Source organism: Bos indicus, chromosome 18 (assembly GCF_029378745.1).
Source record: "Bos indicus isolate NIAB-ARS_2022 breed Sahiwal x Tharparkar chromosome 18, NIAB-ARS_B.indTharparkar_mat_pri_1.0, whole genome shotgun sequence".
Classification (NCBI taxonomy): Eukaryota; Metazoa; Chordata; class Mammalia; order Artiodactyla; family Bovidae; genus Bos; species Bos indicus.
This window is the reverse complement of record NC_091777.1, coordinates 16,508,338-16,526,693: the sequence shown is the minus strand read 5'-3', so window position 1 is coordinate 16,526,693 and position 18,356 is coordinate 16,508,338. Positions and strand designations below refer to the sequence as shown.

Sequence of the window (18,356 nt, the reverse complement as noted above, 5' to 3'; positions counted from 1 at the left end):
AGTATTTCAAAACCCTGGGCTGGGAAGGCAGAGCTGTTTTAATCTATCTAGACTGCCCCCAGGATGTGGCTTTACCTTTTGAAAGTACATCCTTCTTCAGAAGATGCTATTGCTATACTGGTTAAATTAATCCCTCAGGACGATGTGAGAATTTCAGTCCATACCACAGTGTTTTACCTTATCGGCCTGACGCATGTAGCAGTAGAGAATTCCTCTCATACATTTTATAGCCGAGTGCTCCAGCTCATGGGTCCTTCCCTTGTCATCATCAATGCGCCTGGGTGAGAGAGATAACTCATGAAACAAATTGGAAATGCATTTGAAAAGGAAGCAGAGCTTTTGATAATTAAGTATTTATCTGGCTAATCCTATGTTCTGGTAACAACTACTAATTCTGTAACAGTGAAGCTTCATTTTCCCAGCAGATGTAGAAATGTTTAAAAAAAAAATCTCATGATGAAATTGTGCAAATTTCCCCTTGTCTTAAGGAAGTAAGTCAACTGTGTTAAAAATAGTGTATAATATTTTCAACACTGACTTGGCTGAAACTTTAAAGGATATTTCTATATTAGAAAAATCTACCAATGGATTTTTTAAATTCACCATTTACAGAGCACGGGCAATTTTAAATACCAATCCCTTTAGGTTATGCAATGATCACTTGGATCCAAAGAAGTGTAGATTAAGGTAGGCCCATGTCTCCTTTCTCTGCTATGTGCTTAACAATGCCAGAATGGGCACTTCAGTCAGCAGTGCCTTCAATCAAATGCATCCAGGACGATACTGATGTATTTGGGCATCAAGTTTTACATTATCAGGTCTTAGTTTAAAATCAATTGACCACAGTTTACAACTCCTGCTTTTAAAAAACAAAAAACAGCTGACACTTAAATATTAAATTAGGTTAAGCTGTTTTTCAATCTTTAAGTTCCTTTTTTATTATTGATCAGCGGCCTTCAAAAAAGATGTTATCCACTCTTGAAAAAATAAAAGTAGCTTATTCATTATTTTACTAAATCATAAGTAAAATATCTAACTATCATCCTCACTTGACAAAAAACACTACCTGTTCCCCATAAAAAGTAAACTATCATTACTTCCTCTTTCAATTACAGATCTCATATACCAGCAGTGGAAAGAACGATGATCATTTTAATACAGTATGGTGAATGTCAGTAAAAATGTCTATTTGTCACTAGAACATCATTCTTCTTTTCACATGCAGGCATTAAAGTATAACTAGTATGATTCTGCTCTGTGATCTTTTTTCCCATGATGTCAGAACTAAGTGTTAACAGGCAAATTATGGAGTGGATAACTTTGGACTTGGCACTGATAAATGAAGGAAACAGCACATCTGGAGTAAAATGAACTCAATGAAATGTTCTGCATATAATTCCCACTTCATAAAAAACAAAGAAGTAATTCAGAAAGAAACAAAATCCAATTTTTCTAAAATTACCTTGACTGCAATTTCTCTGCCCCTAATTTCCACAAGCATTAGACCAAGACTAAAATATCCCACAATAATTTAGCCACAATAAAGAATTCTTCTATTTTAATGACGTTTTTATTTCTCCTTTCCTTAGCAAATAATAGTGGTAACCAGAAGAATATTTCTTTTCTGACTTAGCAAATGAAAGAAAAGTTGCATTTGAGTAAAAACATTTAGGCAACTAGCATATATCTATTTCCTCTCCTAAGATTTAAAATGAACCTTTTCATCCAAAATAATTCCTCTATTTTCCACCAAGAACTAGTAGGCTTTACTGATGTACATTCAAGTTTTAATATGATCTCAATAAAATGTTTAATTTAAAAAAAACAGATACGTAACTTTAACTGATCACAAGCCATGTGGAGATGTTGACTGAATATTTCTATAATATTAAGTCTTAAGTTTATATTTAAATCAAAACTTAAAAATACATAACTAGTGAAAAACTAAACACTTAAATCCTATCACTGGTGCATTATTTCCCCACAGCCAAGTTTCAGGGAAAATAAAATGAGAATACTGTTTGGTCATGTGACGTGACTGTTTACAAGGACTAAGCTAGGGCCACCTGTTATATTTAACTCCTAAAATAGCAATAAATCTGACACTGAGAGGGAACAGGCCAACATCTTGCATGAAGTATTCCTCTCTCTCTCTCTTAGACAGTACTGCAAAGTATCTTACCAATACCTCTCCTTGAGTTTTTCTAACATATGCACATTTAAACAGTCTAAAGTGCTTTTTCAAATCAATACTCTTTTTTTTTTTTTCTCTATTCTATTTTTTTTTCCTCCAATTTTATTTTATTTTTAAACTTTACATAATTGTATTAGTTTTGCCAAATATCAAAATGAATCCGCCACAGGTATACATGTGTTCCCCATCCCGAACCCTCCTCCCTCCTCCCTCCCCATACCATCCCTCTGGGCCGTCCCAGTGCACCAGCCCCAAGCATCCATACTCTTTAAAAAAAAAAAAAAAGCTACTTTTCTCAAACATAAAAAGTAAAGAAAACTAAATTCCATATTTAAACTCTAAATTAAAGTCATGCTTTTTTTCCAGAAGTAAGAACAAAAAATGCAAAAACTTAATATAATACTTTTTAGTATAGCATAAAGTACAGGTTTGGGGCTTCCCAGGTGGCTCAGTGGTAAAGAATCCACTTGCCATGTAGGAGCCGCAGGAGACATAGCTTCAATCCTTGGGTCGGGAAGTTCTCCTGGAGGAGCAAATGGCAACTCATCCCAGTATTCTTCCCAGAATACTCCTATGGACAAAGAAGCCTGGTGGGCTAGAGTCCATGGGGTCATAAGAGGGTCGGACATGACTGAGCAACTGAGCACACATGCAAAGTATAGGTTCAAATTGGATGAAACTGGAGCCTATTCTACAGAGTGAAGTAAAGCAGAAAGAAAAACACCAATACAGTATACTAACGCATATATATGGAATTTAGAAAGATGGTAACAATAACCCTGTATACGAGACAGCAAAAGAGACACTGATGTATAGAACAGTCTTTTGGACTCTGTGGGAGAGGGAGAGGGTGGGATGATTTGGGAGAATGGCATTGAAATATGTATAATATCATATATGAAATGAGTCGCCAGTCCAGGTTCGATGCACGATACTGGATGCTTGGGGCTGGTGCACTGGGATGACCCAGAAGGAGGGTATGGGGAGGGAGCAGGGAGGAGGGAGGAGGGAGGAGGGTTTAGGATGGGAAACACATGTATACCTGTGGCGGATGCATGTTGATATATGGCAAAACCAATACAATATTGTAAAGTTAAAAAGTAAAATTAAATAAAATTAAATAAATATATAAATAAAGGTTTTGTACAATTGACTAGTTTTAGAAACAATTTTAACCTAAATCATGTAAAGCAATATTATTATTTATAAAATAAAATAATTATAATAGTTATAATTATATAACTAAGTATAAATTTTAATTATATTAATTATTATATTTATACAGAATTATAATGCAACATAGATATAATTATAAAGTAATATAAATAGATATAATTATAATTAGAAATAATGCAATATAATTTTAAACAAAGGTATATTCAGTACTACAACTTGATATGTGTAAAAGACATCTTAAAAAGTAAAACATACTAGTAAGCATTTCTTTCCTCCTCTAACATAAAACAAAATTACAAAGTGAAACTATAATATTGCCTTTAAGAAAAACAAACTATGTCAAAGTCTATTTTACAAATAAGCTATTTCAATGCCTCTTGCTTTTATCCAATTATTTAATTAAATCAAACCATACTCCTAATGTAAATGAAATACAAATGTGCATAAAATAATTATTTTAAGTCCTCAGTACACATGTACATACACACACATTCAAATAGAACTGAGGTTTCAAGAGATTGTTTACATGACTGATTGAAAACTAATGCAATTAGAAAAATCAAATTACTTCCATTTTAAAAAAATTAATGACTTCATATTATGCATTCATTACCAATAAGAGATAGATATAAATCCTAGCTTAATTTTTGACAAATTTTTCCTAATGTTATCTATATGATTTCATCAGCATTTATAAGTAGAATTGGAAACAGAATTCTACTAATTTTACAACATGGGGATTATCTAAACAAATCATCAAAAAAAAAAAAAAAACACAAAAAACAAAAAAACAAATCATCACAGCTTAATACTGTGGATATAAACGGCTTCATCCTAATTCTGTGGTATGTACCCTTGTGTTTCTCCAAACAGAAGACATTTTGTTTGCTAGTAAAACAAAAAGTTGTTACTTTAACTATATAAGATAAATTATCCAGGGAGTTAGTAAATAGATAGTGTCCCCAGCAAAGATCGGACTTTAAATTCTCTATCAGATTTTTGAAGGCTTCTGGGAAACGGCCTGTACTCTTGTATTTTTTTAAGCAATTTTCCCTGAACACTTTATTCAGAAAAATTTCAAATCTATATAAAAGCTACAAAACTGCTACAATGAATAAAACTCTGCTCTTCACATGGATTCAAGAGCTGATAAAATTAGCTTGAATTCTTTATCTATAATTTATTCTCTGTACTAACACCATACATATTTCAGAAGTATCCCCTAAAAACAAGGACATGTGCCTATATGACCATAATATCATTATCACGCCAAGGAGCTAATAGCATGGACATAGTGTCTAATATATACTGAATATCAAATACAATCCAATTATCCCCCAAATATACTTTGGTTCTTTTTAATGCATGATTCAATCAAGGTTCACACACTGCATTTGATTCTCATAATCTAGCCATCTTCATACCTATTTTCTAATCTTCTATGATTACATTTTTAAGAGACCAGGCAAGTTGTCTTATAAGTAGCCACAATCTGGCTTTGTCTGACTTTATTTACGGTAGCGCCATCTACACATTTTGATAAGAAGTAGATATGGGTGATGTGTCGTATCAGGAAGCACCTATCTAACATCAGTGAAACACATCAATGATTTAAGACGGAGTAATCATATTCATGTTAAGGATACAATCTTCAAATCAGAGGCACATGCATTTACTACCTTCGGAGAATTAATATTCAGAAATCCAAGTTTTTAACAGTTAAAATGTATCACTACTGACTACAAGTCAAGACCCACATCGGATGCTATCCATATATATTATTATATATTATAATATAATTATAATTATACAATATATATATTATTATAAATAAATAATGAAATAAAATAGATATTAATAATGAAAAGAGAGAACTTCTGTACTGTGAAAAGGTTTATTTTTCTTTTACTTTATAAGAATTTTCTGACTTAGTGATATCCCAATGAAGTGCAGTTAGAAAAACACTAAACTGGGGGAAGGAAGGAGAGGAGTTTTGGTCCTGGCTCTATCATTAACTAGGTGTGTCATTTGGGACTACTCTGTTAACTACTCTAGGCTCTAGTTTCATCATCAATCACTATCAATTTCCTCTATGGTCAAAACAAATCAATTCAATGAGAATGGGCAATTCATTCTATTAAAGACTAAAGCTGATTTACAAACCTAGAGATGAGAAATGTTAGTCACAAAGTCATAAAATGTTACAATTTATCTAATGTAAACGTTTGCTCAGGAAAACTGAAGGGTTTAGAGGCTGAAAAGGAGATGTGAACAGCTTCAGGTTACACAGTGACTCAGAAGCAGAGCCAAAAGATAGCTGTCCAGTTTGTCTTGGGCCTACAAAACCCTATTACCCAGACTTGGAGTTACAAGGAGAAGACATACCAGCTTACCTGTATGCAAGAGCCAAAGCCCAGGCACCAGCAGCACAGTACAGACTGTCCTGAATCTTGGCCTTCTGATCATTACCACATGTTTTAGTGGGAAAGAGACCTGTGGTTGGACTTTGATACAGCAGCAATGTTGACTTGACTGCAATTGAAGACAAGAAAAAGAATGAAAAAAAAAATCTATTTCCCTTGAGCTGAAACTCCTGAACTTTTTTAGTTTCTTTATCCTACAATTTTGTTCTTTCTAAACTTAGCTGCAGCATAAAACTTTTGAAAACGTAGAAACAACTCTGGGTAAATAATTCCAGCCTAGGTAGGGATCCACCTGGCATGAAGGGGTATTTTCATTTTTGAGTAAAGAATTCAGCTAATTGGCACATAAAAAGTCTTTAGCACATCCCTGTTAATGTCAGTAAGTGTTATAAGGCAATATCAGATACAGAAAAAAAAAAAAAAATTAGCCAAAAAACTAGGTATACTCTCAAAAATCAGTTCAATAGGGAAAAATAAAGCAAATATATAACAAAGAGTTGCATACATTTGCTAAATCCAAAGATAACTCAATTCTAAAGAGGCCAGAATCCTGGTTTTCACAGATGACTAATTTGTGCCTGGCCTTCAGAGCAACGTATTCCTCTTATATATGGTATAGGTCAAAGATATGTTTAACATTTCAAAATTGAATTGCATCCTAATATGACATGAAAATAGTAAACAAGTAATTATTTTATGAACATTCCACTTAAGTTAAAGAAGTCTGGAATCAATGTTTTCTAGTCATTGCTCAATCTGCACAGGGATATTTCCAGGGCCTGCCATGCATGCCAAAGTTCTCAAATCCTCAAGTCCCTTATCTAAAACGGCTAGTACAGTAGGCCCTCCATATCTGCAGGTTCCGCATCTGCAGATACAGAAAGCAGACTGTATTACTCTTTATAAAAGAGTCCTAAAATAGAAAAACAGTCACACTAAAATGACATTTCCTAAAACCTATTTTATTCCTGTCTAACTATAAATGGATGAGCAATATTTTTCTCTAAAATAAATTAAGTTACTCTAATCTAGACTGGCATATGTCAACCAATTTAGAACAGTTTTTCAAAGGTTTAAAGTACTCTGTTCCATCAGAGATTAAAGAATTAAATTTCTTTTTCTTTTTCTCAGACTAAACTGACATAATCATTATCATGTCTTTCAGAATACCTAGGTATTTATTATTTTTCCCAGAGTAAAAAAACTGGTCCTCACACTGCAAAGTAAACAGCTGACACTTCTTTTAAAAGGCAGTTTAATTTCTTTAGTTAGTTATGGCTACAGAGATAAGTGGGTAAGAATCTTGAACACAATAAGCTGAACTAACGTTTTTCTTTTAAGATTTTTTTTAATGCGGACCATTTTAAAGTCTTTATTGATTTGTACAATATTGCATGTGTTTTATGTTTTAGGTTTTTGGCCACAAATAACGTAGAATCTTAGCTCCACAGTTGTCCGCTAGCTATATGTGACAAATTAAAATTCAGTTCAGTTCAGTCGTTCAGCATGTCCAACTCTTTGTGACGCCACGACCCGCAGCACACCAGGCTTCCCTGTCCTTCACTATCTCCCGAAGTTTGGTCAAATTAATGTCCATTGGCTCAGTGATGCTATCTAACCATCTCCTTGCTCTCTAAGGGGCTCTCAAGAGTCTTCTCCAGCATCACATTTTGAAAGCATAAATTCTTCAGTGCTCAGCCTTCTTTCTGGTCCAGCTCTCACTTCTGTACATGACTACTGGAAAAACCATAGACTTGACTATACAGACCTTTGTGGGCAAGTGATGTCTCTACTTTCCCTATCTATTTGCCATGAAGTGATGGGACCAGATGCCATGATCTTAATTTTTTGAATGTCAACTTTTAAGCCATCTTTTTCACACTACTCTTTCACCTTCATCAACAGGCTGCTTAGTTCCTCTTTGCTTTCTGCCACTAGGGTGATGTCATCTGTAAATCTGAGGTTATTGACATTTCTCCCAGAATCTTGATTCCTCCTTGAGCTTCATCCAGCCCAGCATTTTGCATGATGTACTCTGCATAGAAATTAAATAAGCAAGGTGACAATATACAATCTTGTTTTACTCCTCTCCCAATTTGGAACCAGTCTGTTGTTCCACATCTGGTTCCAACTGTTGCTTCTTGACCTATATATAGGTTTCTCAGGAGGCAGGTAAGGTGGTCTGGTATTCTCCTCTCCTCAAGAATGTTCCACAGTTTGTTGTGATCCAGTCAAAGGCTTTTGTGTCAATGAAGCAGTAGATGTTTTCCTGAAATTCCCTTGCTTTTTCTATGATCCAGCGGATGTTGGCAATTTGGTCTCTCGTTCCTCTGCCTTTTCTAAATCCAGCTTGAACATCTGCAAATTATGAGTTCATGTACTGTTGAAGCCTAGCTTGAATCATTTTGAGCTTTACCTTGCTAGCATGGTAAATTAGAACAATTTTAGCAAATTAGCACAAAATTAACACAATTTTGCAGTAGTGTGAACATTCTTTGGCATTGCCTTTCTTTGGGATTGGGATGAAAATTGACCTTTTCCAATCCTGTGGCCACTGTTGAGTTTTCCAAATTTGAGGTATATTGAGTGCAGCTATTTCACAGCATCATCATTTAGGATTTGAAATAGCTCAGCTGGAATTCCATCACCTCCACTATCTTTGTTCGTAGTAATGCTTCCTAAGGCTCACTTGACTTCACACTCCAGGATGTCTGGCTCTAGGTGAGTGATCACACCACTGTGGCTGTCTGGGTCATTAAGGGTTTTTTGTATAGTTCTTCTGTGTATTCTTGCCACCTCTTCTTAATATCTTCGCTTCTGTTGGGTCCATACCATTTCTATCCTTTATTGTGCCCATCGTTGCATGAAATGTTTCTTTGATATCTCTGATATTCTCGAAGAGATCTCTAGTCTTTCCCATTCTATTGCCCCTATTTCTTTGCACTGTTCACTTAAGAAGGCTTTCTTCTCTCTCCTTTCTATTCTTTGGAACTCTGCATTCAGACTGGTTTTCTCCTTTTCTCTTTTGCCTTTCACTTCTCTTCTCATCTATTTGTAAGGCCTCCTCAGACAACCATTTTGCCTTTTTGCATTTCTTTCTCTTGGGGATGGTTTTGATCACCATCTCTTGTACAGTGTTACAAACTTCCATCCATAGTTCTTCTGGCACTCTACCACATTTAATCCCTTCAATCTATTTGTCACTTCCACTGTATAATCGTAAGGGATTTGATTTCGATTATAACTGAATGGCCTAGTGGTTTTCCCTACTTTCTTTAAGTCTGAATTTTGCAATAAGGAATTCATGATCTGAGACACAGTTAGCTCCAGGTCTTGTTTTTGTAGACTGTGTGAACTTTTCTCCATCTTCGGCTGCACAGAGTACCAATCTGATTTCAGTACTGACCATCTGGTTGATGTCCATGTGTAGAGTTGTCTCTGGTGTTGTTGGAAGAGTGTGTTTGCTATGATCAGTGTGTTCTCTTGGCAAAATTCTGTTAGCCTTTGCCATGTTTCATTTTGTAATCCAAAGTGAAACTTGCCCGTGTACCTGGGGACTTCCTACTTTTGCATTCCAGTCCCCTGTGATGAAAAGGACATCTTTTTTGATGCTAGTTCTAGAAAGTCTTAAAGGTCTTCAAAGAACCATTCGACTTCAGCTTCTTCAGCATTAGCAGTTGAGGCATAGATTTGGATTACTATGATACTGAATGGTTTGCTTTGAAACGAACAGAGGTCATTCTTTGATTTATGAGATTGCATTCAAGTAGTGCATTTTGGACTCTGTCGTTGACTGTGAGAGCTACTCCATTTCTTCCAAGGGATTCTTGCCCACACTAGTAGATATAATGGTCATCTGAATTAAATTTGCCAATTCCCATCCATTTTAGTTCACTGATTCCTAAAATGCCAATGATCACTCTTGCTATCCTGTTTGACCACTTCAGTTTACCTTGATTCATGGACCTAACATTCCAGGTTCCTATGCAACAGGAACAACAGCTCCACAACCAGGAATCAGAGCCACACCCTGCGCACTGGAAGGCAAAGTCTCAGCCACTGGACCACCAGGGAAGTCTCTGAAATAATGTTTCACGTGATGCAGACACAAACAAAAAAATCCTTCTCCTCGGTGAGAGAAATCAAATTTTATATTTGACATACTAGGCCACATAAATGGCATAAGAAGCAAACTAACAAAAAAAAGCATCCCCACCTTACCATCTGATGAACAAAAAAGAGCCCTATATATATGTATCTCTAAGCTGCTTACTCATATTAAAAAACAGAACTCGCCAGGTTGATCTTGACAAAAACAAAAGAGCAAGCAAAACAAACACACACGGACCTTATACCAGTAACAGTATTGAGACTGCCTTTTGCATCTCAATGAATTAGAAATGGATACAAAAGATTCAGGACTACATTGTAACTTTGTATAGGTAAATGAGCAAGGAATACTTCTACAAAATCTTTGTGTAAGAATTATTCAAGAAACAGCCTCTAGTTCTCAAATCTGTTAATGTTTTGGAAGGCTAAAAGGACACAGAAGACACTAGCAGCAGTTTCAAAATTATTCAAGGGACAGATATGACTTGCCAGATTCCATTTATAGTCTCCATATCAATATGCAATTGGAATATACAGCTGTCCAAGCACTGAAACTATCCCAACACTCAAATGAGAGGTCATCATCCATATAATGTATGTAACTTAACTAAGGCAGAATAGATGTTAATCATAGCTGCCTAAAGACTTGCTTTCCTCAGGTTTAGCTTACCAATTCTGTAATAGTGATCCAGTTTATCCCACAGAGTTTCATCAGATCTCGGAAGATTAATGCTTTTCAGAGGTTCATAAACTGAGTCTGAAGGAAAAATGAAAAACCCATCAAGTCCAGTTATTCTCACCCAGGTAAATGAAAAAACTTCTAAACAAACGAAGAGGCATTATTTAACAACCTAATCTTCATTTTTATAGTGAATTATCATATTTCACTGTTGTCAAATTTTGGATGAGGAAAGGAGAAAGAAAAAAATACTTGTAGTTTTCCTAAATGCTACAGGATATCCCCACCCTCACTCCCAGCTAACTCATGTGCATACTGGTCCTAGCAGCTCAAATATAACCAATACTCCTATGGAAGTATAGCAGAACAATAGCTCCAGTTCCTTCTGAGAAATATATCTACTTAAATGCCCTGAAATGCAAACCTTACTCCTTATGCTCATGCTTTGCCAGGAAGTTTTCTGTCCCAGGATAATATTCCTGAACCCCCAAATCATCCACTTCATGAGTATTCAAATATTGTTCATACTGAAAGCCTGAAACTTCCACTTTCTCCTAGGTAGATAATATCTGCCTTATTATCTAGATTGTAAGCAGAAACCATTTCTACTTCTCAGCCATGGGAACTACAGCAAGGCGATAACAGAGCACACTGCTCAAAAGCTACAGAATACCCATTAATCATGATAACCTGTCATAAAATGGATACAGAAAATTGTTCACTTGACAAGGGCACTTTCTCAACTTATGACTGAAAGGCAGACATTTGACCCTTCAGCCATCAGAATAAGCAGTGTCTCATTCTTGTTATAAGTACTCAGAAATTATAAACATCTCAAGGTCACAATTAATCCACCTTGGGATGCAGGTAATGCATGTCATATAGTCTAACAAAATACTAGAAGACTGAACCTATAATTTATTGGGGCAGGGGAGGGAGTCATGTTGGTAGGCATTAAGAATCAATTTTTGAAGAAAATTAAAGCATTTATGTTTGCAAAATTGCTATGTCCAGTATGCTAGTTTAAAGCCAAGTTATGTTTAAGGGAGGTTTAAGTTTTGTTTAGGGCAGGTAAGGGTTCTCTGGTGGCTCAGATGGTAAAGAATCTGTCTGCAATGTGGGGACCCAGGTTCAATCCCTGGGTCAGGAAAATCCTCTGGGGATATCCTCTTCAGTATTCTTGCCTGGAGAATTCCATGGAGAGAGAAGCCTGGTAGGCTACAGACTACAGGGTTGCAAAGAGTTGGACACACCTCAGTAACTAACACTTACTTTTTCAAAGTAAAGAACTACACATTCAGGCAACAGCCCCATTACCTTTTGTTAAAAATAGAGATGTGGATGAAAACAGGGAATATGAAATGACTTGCATGAAGATATTTTTCTAAAATAGTATTCATAATGACACCAACCAGAATGGTCCCATAGTGAAATATGGAAAGGACCACTAACATAGACAGGAAAGCATCAGGACTGCAAAGGAGGCAAGGGTCCAGACATGCTCTCTGCCTTCCCACATTCAATTAGCTCTGCTGCTGCTGCTGCTGCTGCTGCTAAGTCGCTTAGCTCTAGGTAGGTTTAAGTATACTGGCAGTAATGGGCAGCCTGGCAGCTAGGGAGGAATGCTGGCCTGGTAGGTGATAAGCTCTGGGGGCAGGGGAGGTCTACATATTATCCATGAAATTCATCCATAATTAATAAACTAAAATCAGGTCCAAATCATCACATTTAAACTTTTGCATATGGATATACAAAGACTAAAAGGAACACATTTGCTAGACCAGGATGATGTTGGCTCAGATGGTAAAGGAACCATCTGCAATGCAGGAGACCCAGGTTCAGTCCGTGGGTTGGGAAGATCCCCTGGAGAAGGTAATGGCTACTCACTCCAGTATTCTTGCCTGGAGAGTTCCATGGACTTGGTAGAGGGACACTGGCGGGCTACAGTCCATGGGATTGCAAAGAACTGGACATGACTGAGCAACTAACACTAATGACAGTGGAATGATTTGTTTTTACTTAGATTTATTTCTATTTATCTTGTGGTGAAATGATTTGCTTTTATTTAAAGCACTATTATATAGCTAATGTTGTGCTTTATATAAGAAAAATAATCACCAGAAGATGCATATATATTTTCATTACAATTAGGTAAATAATACATGTGCATATGGATAAGGATTGAAACAGAATATGCAAAACTGAAATCTGCATTATAACGTAGATGAATTTATTTTAAAAGATTATTTTAATGACATTGTATTCATGGTTTTTAGAGTGAAAGAAAAAAAATTTCCCTTAAAAGCCCCTTCAGTTCAGTTCAGTTCAGTTCAGTAGCTCAGTCGTGTCCAACTCTTTGTGACCCCATGAATCGCAGCACGCCAGGCCTCCAGTCCATCACCATCCCTGTCCACTCCCGGAGTTCACCCAGACTCACGTCCATTGAGTCAGTGATGCCATCCAGCCATCTCATCCTCTGTCGTCCCCTTCTCCTCCTGCCCCCAATCCCTCCAGCATCAGAGTCTTTTCCAATGAGTCAACTCTTCGCAACAGGTGGCCAAAGTATTGGAGTTTCAGCTTTAGCATCAGTCCTTCCAATGAACACCCAGGACTGGTCCCCTTTAGAATGGACTGGTTGGGTCTCCATGCAGTCCAAGGGACTCGCAAGAGTCTTCTCCAACACCACAGTTCAAAAGCATCTATTTTTTGGTGCTCAGCTTTCTTCACAGTCCAACTCTCACATCCATATATGACCACTGGAAAACCCATAGCCTTGACTAGACAGATCTTTGTTGGCAAAGTAATGTCTCTGCTTTTGAATATGTTATCTAGGTTGGTCATAACTTTCCTTCCAAAGAGTAAGCAGCTTTTAATTTCATGGCTGCAGTCACCATCTGCAGTGATTTTGAAGCCCCCCAAAATAAAGTCTGACACTGTTTTCACTGTTTCCCAATCTATTTCCCATGAAGTGATGGGACCAGATGCCATGATCTTCATTTTCTGAATGTTGAGCTTTAAGCCAACTTACCTCCCCCCAAAGACTAAAATGATTCTATCATCTAATGTTTCTCAGTAAAATCATCCATGGAGATTCTTAGAAGCAACATTAAGTATACAACATTGTATATACTTAATGTATGAACAAGTATACATTAAGTATTACGTCTGGGAAATTAAACTTTCTAAGAAAATAAATACCCATTCTGTAAGACTGAAAGAGATGTTCAAAGCAAAGCAGAAAAGTGTAAAAATAAAAATCACCTAATTCACTGAGAATCTATATATTCTTCTACAGTTCCTTTCTATATCTTCAAAGAAAGCCCACAGTGAATTAAAAATAGCTAAGTTAGACAAATGTCAACACTTTAGTGATCACCACTGTAATGTTTCTGAAGTAACTGCATAAAATTAAGTAAGGATGTTCCACAAAATTTATGGTGTCCAGTACCACAAATCTGAAGTCAAAGGAAAAGTCATGAATGGAAACATTTTAAACAAGAAATTAGACATCTGGAAAGCATCAATACCAATAAAAATATGAAGGAGAAAGCAATCAACAGTGGAGCACCAATTCCCAAAGTCAATGAAAAAAGATACAAAATAACAGAAAAAATTCTAACAAGTGCTTAGAGTTCAAAATGAAGTGAATTTTTAAAATATAAATATTTATTTTCCTAATTTTTCTCATTTTAATTTTGCCTAAATCCAACACCACAGAGGAAGACAAAACTTATCAGTTATCAAGTATGTAAAATGGGTTTAAACATATCAACCTGATTTTTTACCTGTCAGTTCCCTTTGTATTAGAAAAATACAATCTACCTCTTCATTTCATAAGACATTATGTCAAAGAGACAAAAGATAACAAAGAAGATGAAGCAGAAATTGTTATTTGAAGGGACATATTACAGTTTTATGATGAAAGAAGAAAGGACTATATACTAACAAGATTAAAGAATGAGTTGCCTAAGACATTTCTGTGAGAAATGTATAGTATTATAGAAAGAGTATAAACTTAACAAAGGTATAAGCTTTTTGAATTTTGAACTATAAACTCAGAAGGTTTCTGAGTGTTAACTGAGAAGTTTTCAAAATCACAAAATAAAACTGGTAGTTCAAAAACAAACTCTTAAAAGAATAAAAAAGATGACTAAGAGGAAATCAAGGTGGAAAACTGAGCCGCAAACCAAGACAACATCAAAAGTGTATTAATTGAGCATCTTACTTTTCTATTATTCAAAGCACTATAAGATATATAAAATATTATTAATCAAGACTTTGATGATCCCTAAAATAGCTTTATCATTTTTCCATGTAAGATGGTAGACTAAGATAGATACCATTATTTATTCATTCAGTTAACATATACAGTGAATACATAAGACTCTGGGGCATACATCTAGCAGGCTACAAAGCCTACAGATTAGGAAGAAAGGTAAAATAATGTTTTGAATAAGATATATATATGTGTGTAAGATACATATGTATATAAGATATATTATACATATATATGAATAACAAGGTAGAGTGGTAAGTTCCTTAAAAGACAAAGGACAGGAAAATTCAAGTCCCCTGTGGGCCTCAAAGAACGGAGAACTTCTGCACTGCAGTTGATAAAAATAACTAGCAATTACAAATAATTACAAAAAAAAAAAAGCTCCAGAGGCTTCCCAAGTGGCTCAGTGGTAAAAGTCCGCCTGCCAAGCAGGAAACACAGTTCAATGTGTTGGGAAGATTCCATGCAGAAGGAAATGGCAACCCACTGTAGTATTCTTGCCTGGGAAATCCCATGGGCAGAGAAGCCTGACGGGCTACAGTCCAAGGGGTCACACAGTTGGGTACAACCTAGTGACTAAACAACTACAACAAAAATTTTAAGGTGTGCATTTTTTAAGGTGTATATATTTTTAATGTGTATATATCACATATACACATAATATTTAACAAATAAAGGGTACCATACTGTATTTCTCATGGAAACACGTCCTTTTTTCCCCTACCTCATCCCACTTGCCCTCTCTGTCCTCAAAACCATACATTTTCCTATGTCTCAAACATGTAGGCAAAAACGAAGTTTGTCCTGGCTTGTTTTATAAAAGTGGGATCTTGACAAAGTCTATCCTTGCATCTAGCTCCTTTCATTTAACAAAACACAGGGAAATCGCTAACGGTGATGGCTCTTTCTCATGGATGCTATATATTCCAAGGCGTTGATATACTACAACTTATTCCACTAACTTCTCATCAGTGGGTATATAATTTGTTTCCTATTTTTACCATAACAACAATAATGCAAAACACAGATATACAAAGATATAGCCAGGAATATGCTAGAATAGTTAGAATTGGCTGGAGAGTTAAATTTTATAGGGATTTTGGGAGTAGTTGTGAAACATAGCTATAACTACATATTAAATTATATAAAATTAAAATTATTAAAAACAATAGTGATAATTAAACCTCATCACTTCCTATTTACTACATATGTGCTTTTGAGGTTATTTATACCTATATAACTGTACACTGGAAATACTATGTAGTAGCATGTTAATTACAATTTATCTCTTCCAAACTCTGCATTTAGTGATGTCACATAGAAAAGTAGTACTGAATTAAATGATTAATGAACTTTTTACAATAAATGACAAATTGCATCTTTTAAAAGTGCTAAAATAATTCACATTTGTACCAGAAATATAAGTACTCTATTCTATTAAAAGCTTTTCCAATTGGATAGAAGTAAAGAAGTAGCCGACTTTTACTTAATTTTCATTTCCCAGACTGTTAGTGAGCTTGAGAATCTTTACAAACTGGCCATTTGGATTTGCTCTTCTGTGAACCGCCAACATCCTGTAGCCATTTGCTATTGCTTTATCAGTGTTTGGTCAATTTCTGAAAGCTCTTTGTATACTTTGTGTACTATTTTACATTTTCATTTCATATATTTTCCCCTGATCAATCATTAGGACACCAATATTAAGATTCAAAGGTGTATACACACACACACACACACACGTAGATATATAACAGTCAATCTATCTCTTTCCTCATTTGGTTCCAGTTTTCTTTTCTTTTAAAAAGCTTTCTGCTAATACTGAGGTGACAAATATAGTCACTGAAATTTTCTACTAAGTTTTTCTTAAGGTTTTTATAATGTTGAAAAAAATAAATTTTCCCACTTAACTACTTTATCCATTGATAAGTTGGTTTCTGAACTACTTCTAAAGTGAGCAGTAGTTCACAGCAGCACTACTTACAACAGTCAGGATGTGGAAGCAACCTAGATGTCCATCAACAGATAAACAGATAAAGAAGTTGTGGTACATATACACAATGGAAGCAAATGTGAGTCAGCTGAACTGAGGTGGATGAACTTAGAGCCTGTTCACAGAGTGAAGTAAGTCAGAAAAATAAATACCATATGTTAATGCATAATTAATGTGTGTAATCTAGAAAAATGGTACTGATGAATCTTCGCAGGCAACAAAGGTCCTTAATAGTCAAAGGGACAGTTTTCCCAGTAGTCATGTACAGATGTGAGATTTGGACCATAAAGAAGCTGAGCACTGAAGAATTGATACTTTTAAATTGTGGTGCTGGAGAAGACTCTTGAGAGTCCCTTGGACTGCAAGGAGATCAAACCAGTCCATCCTAAAGGAAATCAACCTTGAATATTCATTGGAAGGACTGTTGCTGAAGCTGAAGCTCCAATACTGTGGCCACCTGATATGAAGAGCTGACTCACTTGAAAAGACCCTGATGCTGGGAAAAGACTGAACGCAAAAGGAGAAAGGGGCAGCAGAGAATGAGATGGTTCCACAGAATCAGTGACTCAGTGGACATGAATTTGACCAAACTCGGGGAGAAACTGGAACCTAGCACATTACAGTCCATGGGGTGGCGAAGAGTTAGACATGACTTAGCAACTGAACAACAACATCCAGAACAAATAACAAAGATGCAGACATAGAGAATGGAATTGTGGACACAGAGACGGGGAAGAAGAGGGCGGGAAGAATTGAGAAAGTAGCACTAACAGTATACACTACCATGTGTAAAAATACAAAGCTAGTTGTAGCCATTGTTTAGTTACTAAGTTGTGTCCGACTCTTTTGCAACCCCATGGACCGCAGCCTGCCAGGCTCCTCCTGTCAGTGGGATTTCCCGGGGGTTCCACTATGTCCTTCTCCAGGGGCTCTTCCTGACCCAGGGATTGAACCAGTGTCTCCTGCATTAGCAGGAGGATTCTTTACCACTGAGCCATCAGGGAAGTCCGACACAGTTAATGGGAAGCTGCTATAATACACAGGGAGCCCAGCTCCATGTGCTGTGATGACCTAGAAGGGTGGGTGGGGGGTGATAGGTAGGCTCAAGAGGGAGGGAATACATACACATTGTTGCACGGCAGAAACCAACACAACCACTGTAAGGGAAATATCCTCCAATTAAAAAAAAAAATGATTACATGTGGCACACTCCCCGAAATAAATAAATAAAGTAGTAAATTCTATTATTTTTAAAAAGATCAAATTGGTCCAATTTTTTTTTTTTAGGTTACAAAATATTTGATAGAAAGAGCCATTTGTCCTAAATTATAAACAGAGAACATTTCAAATTATGGGATTTAAATAGACCATTTCCTCTTGAAATAATACAACTTAATTTTCAAAAGCTATAAAGAAACTCTATTATCTAATAATGTAGCATTTGGCCTACTTACATGCAAGATTTCAAACCCATCATGGACATACGATATTTAAAAGCAGCTTAGCAA

At 35.9% G+C, this 18,356-nt stretch overlaps 1 protein-coding gene across 3 annotated transcripts in view; it reads right to left on the bottom strand.

Moving 5' to 3' along the window:
- The window catches only part of PHKB (phosphorylase kinase regulatory subunit beta), a 227,599-nt gene that overhangs the window by 182,504 nt on the left and 26,739 nt on the right, over positions 1–18,356 (bottom strand). For all 3 annotated transcript variants that reach the window (XM_070771929.1, XM_070771927.1, XM_070771928.1), the window contains 3 exons: positions 10,574–10,660; positions 5,764–5,902; positions 178–277 (listed from right to left, as the gene is read on the bottom strand). In XM_070771929.1, coding sequence (XP_070628030.1) covers positions 178–277; positions 5,764–5,902; positions 10,574–10,660 — 326 coding nt within the window. The remainder of the gene's footprint in view (positions 1–177; positions 278–5,763; positions 5,903–10,573; positions 10,661–18,356) is intronic.